Source organism: Danio aesculapii, chromosome 13 (assembly GCF_903798145.1).
Source record: "Danio aesculapii chromosome 13, fDanAes4.1, whole genome shotgun sequence".
In the NCBI taxonomy this organism is placed as follows: domain Eukaryota; kingdom Metazoa; phylum Chordata; class Actinopteri; order Cypriniformes; family Danionidae; genus Danio; species Danio aesculapii.
In genome coordinates this window covers 49662178-49668045 of record NC_079447.1, presented here as the reverse complement: position 1 = coordinate 49668045, position 5868 = coordinate 49662178, and the positions used below count along the sequence as shown (strand labels likewise).

Here is a 5868-nt window from a genome sequence, read left to right as displayed (position 1 = left end):
TATCTACTTCCTTTTTTGCTGAAGACTTCATAGAGAAGTGTTTCTCAACCACGTTCCATTCAGCTCTGCACATATTCCATGGCTGTTTCTTAATATGCGTTCTTCTGTGGTCTTGCGTCCTCGTGTTCTCGTGTAGCGCCATCATCAACTGCCAAAGTTCAGTTCCAATACTTAAGACCACAAGAACAGAGGACGCGTGAAACTTCCTGGATGTGTTTTTGATATCGATCATGTGACGATGCAGACTTGAGCACTCTAGAATTCCCAGAAGTCATTGCGACTGGAGGTGGGAAGCGCAGCATTTTATTTAGATTTATTATTGAAGTTCAGAGATATCAATTATTTACCTCATGAGTTTCCCTAAATGAGATGGCGAATATAAACATTAGCATGGACATCTTAATAAAGGAATAAACACATTAAGGGTGTTTATTTGCTGAAATTTGTATTAAAATATGTTTTATTTATATTGTGCAATGTATATTAGTAAAGTCTTTATGCAGAGTATATATTGTGAAAAGGAAAAAACAATTAATCATCGTATGAATGCTGTAATGTTTACATAATTTTCCATTAAAAAGCGTGAAGGTCACATGACCATCAGGAAGAACGCAGCATCTCATTTCTCACAGGACGCATTCTCTGTTCTCGTGGTCTCCCGAGTTCGTTCTTCTGAGGTGACACCTGGCAAGACCGCTCTCCACATAAACGCAAGTCCGTTCTCTGCGTTCTTGGAATTGAGAAACAGCCCATGTCTGCTTCACCAAACACACCTGATCATCAGCTCATTAGCAGAGACTGAAAGACCGGTAACGGGTGTGACAGACAAAGGAGACTCCGCACAGAAACGGAAGGGGGAATTCTTCAAAACAAAGATGGCTGTTATATGGAACTGAGGGTATTTATAGTGGTTTAGGAATCTTCTGATTGGTGAATCGTGAATTGGATAATGCGGGACCAACCGCAGGCAATCATAAGCATGTGATCCTCTCGAAATTAGTTTATAAATAAGCTTCACTTACTGCAATAAGTCTTTCCATTGTAGTTCATTTATATGTCTTCATACCATATTAAAAAAACATGCCATATTTTTATACCGTATCTACAACTTAGTTTCCAAAAAAAGTTACCTGAGCATCACCATCATGACCATTTAATAACTGACTCTCTAGTAGCATTGTATTAGGAGTTTTGGCAGCAATTAATGATGAATGGCTTGATTCCTTCCTCATTGTAAGTCACTTTGGATGCAAGCATCAGCTAAAATATTAAAGGTAAAGTTCACGGGTGTGACAGACAAAGGAGACATCAAAAATGGGTTGATTTAATAATAATATCCAAAATGCGCATAAAAATAGGTGGATGGAAACATAGCTAATGTCTGCTTTTTCCAGCATTCTTCAGTATATCTTTGATTGTGTTCAACAGAAGAAACTCGATCATGTTTGGAACAAATGAAGGATCAATAAATGACAGAATTTTCATTTTTAGATGAACCATCCCTTTAAGGTCATTTGTAGCGGTATTTGGCTGATAAAGTGGGTTGTGCGCAAGGGGTCAAAAAAAAAAAACACGACAGTTTCTCAAATAATTCAATTAAATCAAAAATTAAGCTTCAACAAACACATGGTTTAATCCAGTGTTTCCCAACCCTGTTCCTGAAGGCACACCAACAGTACACATTTTCATTCTCTCCCTAATCAAACACACCTGAATCAACTCATCATAACATCAGAAGAGACTTCAACACCTGAAGTTTATGGGTCAGAAAAGGGAGACATCCAAAATATGTACTGTTGGTGTGCCTCCAGGAACAGGGTTGGGAAACACTGGTTTAATCAAGTAAACCAAAATCAAAATGTTCAAGCAAGCAAACGAATCAATATATTAATAAAAGAGAAAACAAAAACAAACATGCTTTAACTTCAACACATTTTAGTTAAAGTCATCACAAACCAAACAACTTGAATTTGACTGAATTTCATTTTTAGATGAACTATCCCTTTAAGGTCATTGAAGGCCACAGTTTCTATAAGGAAGTTCCTGCTGAATAACCCCACAGGTATTTTCCTGTAGCCTATTCACATTTAAAAGATAATAGGGGAAAACTTTCTTTAGGAAGTCACAAAATAATTTCCCATCATGCTTCATGTTTCCTAGAGGGGAAGTTTCTGATGCAGCGCATTGCTTGATAAGCTGAAAAGCATTTGGCTCACTGTCAGATAAGAGTTTTGCAGTGCACGCAGTTTCTCTTTAATGTCTCCTAAGACTGTCATAAGATCTCTCTTTATCTCACAGTCAAAAGTCAAACAGGCTGAATTTACAAGCGCACAGGAAGTCTTGGTTGATCATTATTGTGCTATAAACTCATATAGTGAGTGTTTATATTTTACTGGCGTTGTCTGTGTTGTTGTTCTGCATATGTGGACAGCTTCTGTTATATTTTGACAGAAAGCAAGAATGTAGACGCGTGGCAACATGTTTTAAGGAGACAGCGTGTTATTTTGGAGTGTTCCTCTGGTGTTTGTGTTTAAAGGGTGGGCTCTGGTGGCTCATACCCCCAGTTCAATGAGCACTTATCAAGCCTGAACTCATGCTGGGTGTGGAGTCCTGACAAAGCTCTATCGCTCCTCTGCATGCTCTGGCTATGGGCGAAGCTCTGAGTTTCTCCATCTGTCTGTGAGATTGTCACTACAGCTATGCTTGCATTCCAGGGCTGCACCGGTATTTGTATTCATCCTCAATGACAAGGTCATAGTTCAGTTCATGAACTCAGATACAGTCAGTCCAGATGTGCAGTCAATGGAATTAGGTAGAGAAGACCACAGCAGCGCAACAACTCAGCAGCCGTTCACAAGGGCTACGTCCACACTAATCTGGATCAATTTGAAAACGGTGTTTACGTCTGAAAATGCTCCATGTTTAAGAAAGAAATATCCCAATCTAAACCAAAGTAGTCTCTTCTTAGGAAATTGAGGTAAATTAACTCTTTAAATGTAAGTTGCTGCAGGCCACCGGGGAAACAACTGTGGCTTATTTTTCCTCCATAATAATGAGTTGCTCATCATAGGAGAAAACACACCCAAAAACAAACCCCTTGTGTTCACATTTTTGCTCAATAACTGAGACGTTTAAGCTCATAATGATGATGACTGACTTTGGCTCGGGTATTTCATAATGACTTAACATTTTGACTGAATTTTCAGCTAGATTAAAACCACCACTGGTTGGTTATTAGTAGGCGCACGCGGAATCTGTGCACGCAGAATTCAGCAGATTTTCAGCACATCATTAATTCTGTTTATTTACTTGTGTAAATGTGTGTAAATTTATATTTATTCAGTTTTTTTTAATTAATTACAGTAATATTATTGATAATATGAAAATATTCATATGATTTATGTACAGTACAGTTTTTAAAGTCATATTTTCTGTCTTTTAGTAGATATATTATATGAGAGACTTGCTTTGTTTATCAAATAATGTGAATCTAATTAGATTTGCATTGTAAACATTAAATAGTTGAAAAGGTATTACTTTATTTCCTATATTAAGGTTATAGTTATGATTCTCCCAAAATAATTCAGCAGAAATCTGCAGATCCTTAACGCAATTCTGCACAGAAATAGCAAAAAATGTCCGCAGATTCCGTCTGGCCGTAGTTATCAGTTATTCGTTACATACAATGTTTTATTTATTTACTTCCATTGTCATTTATTTATGTCTTCATACTACTGTATATAAAAAATACTATATTTTTATACCATTTCTCCCCTTAGTGTCCACTTCTTTGGTATATTTACTTATTTCAAGCATTCACACTTAGCTGATGATTGATTAGAAAGCTTGTTTGGCATGCTGTCCCGGGAGAGAGCCCTGAGCTCATAAGATCCTCGAGCCCGGGGCTCCCTCCCATTTGCAAGGCGAGAGGGGAGTTTGAGCTCAGGTAGATCTCGAGAACTCTCCTGCTGTAGTAGCTAATGAACAGATAGGGATTGCTCTTAAGAGATAACTACTTACTTGGGAGCACGTCTATGGTGCTGATTTGGATTAGTCAATTAACTTAAGTTGCATGTTTTTCGACGGTGGGAGGAACCGAGGAACCTGGGGAAAACCCACGCGAGCATGGGAAGAACGTGTAAACTCCGCACTGAAACATCGGCTTACTTGGTAAGGACTATAACCAGTGACGTTCTTGCTGCAAGGCAACAGTGCTAACCACTGGGCCACCGTGCCATCCATCTAGGAAAAGAGGAGGAGTAGGGGTGGAAGAGGGGATTCTTCAAATCAAAGATGGCTGTTATATGGAACTGAGGGTATTTATAGTGGTTTAGGAATCTTCTGATTGGTGAATCGTGAATTGGATAATGCGGGACCAACCGCAGGCAATCATAAGCATGTGATCCTCTCGAAATTAGTTCATAAATAAACTTCACTTACTGCAATAAGTAAACATCTGCTAAAATATTAAAGGTAAAGTTAATCTAAAGGCGCATACACAAAAGCTGCTGATGTTTTGTGTGTCCTGTTGCAGGAGGGTTGCGGGGGGCAGCGAGGGGTGGATTGGCCGGACTGACGCTTTCTGGACTCTATGCTCTCTATAATAACTGGGACCACCTAAAGGGAAGCTCTCCCACTCGCTACTGATGAGATACTCAACAAATGCTCAATTTTTCACAATACCATTATTAAGATCGATTCCATGCAAATACTGTGCGCATCAACTGTACAGCTAAACTGAGAGATTGCTCCAAAATTGATCATTTATCAATAAATATAGAGAATATTTGAATTATTATGAATTGTAATATGCGTTTTAGTACATTAAGCAGTCATACAGACCAAATATGTCATACTATGTCAAGAACAAAAGCATTGCACTAGAAAACCCACGTTTGGTGTTTGATTTTGGCAGCATTTCCTACAAATTCCTCATTTTGAATGTGTTTTACGACATGAACATATTTCATTATCATTCCATCTGCATTGAGTTAAAGGAATGGTTCAAGCAAAATGAGTATTTCCTGTTCATTTACTCATCCGCAGGTCGTCCAAGATGTAGGTGCCTTTTTTGGCCTTCAGTAGAACATTGAAGCAGATTTTGAGCTGAATCTGCAATGATTCGTATTCTCGCCGCCAATGGTGACAGGTTTTTTAAGATTTCAAAATAATCACATACAAACAAGTCCAAATCAATAGCTGCGGCTCCTGATGGCACGCTGAGGTCTTGTGAAGTAAAATGATATGTTCACGTAAGAAAATTGAACATTATTTATAATATTACTAGCTTACATCCACAGCCTGGTCAAACATATTGGCACATGTAGTCCGATTGTAGTCTAGTCGCTTTGATGACGAATGTGCGAGGGTCCGCACTTGGACGGGAGGTCCAGTGGAGCATTTTGTTGATAGATATTTGGACTACAATCAGACTACATTCGCCAATATGTTTGACCAGGCTGTGGATTAAAGCTTCTAATATTGTAAATAATGTTCAGTTTCTTACACGGACCGATTGTTACTCATCACAAGACCTCAGTGTGTCTTCAGGAGCCACTATTGATGTGCATTTACTTTTAATAATAGTAATAAAAACCATCACCATTGACTGCCATTATAATACTCATTAAAGACCACGGATTCAGCTCCAAATCTTCTTTAATGTTCTACTGAAGAGCATCTTAATGACCTGTGGGTGAGTGAATTAACAGGAGACTTTCATTTTTAGGTGGACTATCCCTTTAACAGACACCTGAATGTATATCCGTTACTAGAAGTACATATTTAATGTTGCTAGTCTGTGTTAGAAATATTCTTTTCACGCTTATGCATTTAGTGAAGTGTTTACTTAAATGTGTAATGGGTTTA

At 38.3% G+C, this 5868-nt stretch overlaps 1 protein-coding gene across 2 annotated transcripts in view; it reads left to right on the top strand.

Moving 5' to 3' along the window:
- The window catches only part of timm23b (translocase of inner mitochondrial membrane 23 homolog b (yeast)), an 18556-nt gene extending 12688 nt beyond the window's left edge, over positions 1–5868 (top strand). Inside the window, exon 7 of one of the 2 annotated variants that reach the window (XM_056470366.1) lies at positions 4535–5868. In XM_056470366.1, the coding sequence (XP_056326341.1) occupies positions 4535–4647 (113 nt within the window). In that variant the 3' untranslated portion in view covers positions 4648–5868. Of the gene's footprint in view, positions 1–63; positions 1031–4534 lie in introns of those variants that run through there. The other variant, XM_056470365.1, reaches the window with a different exon arrangement.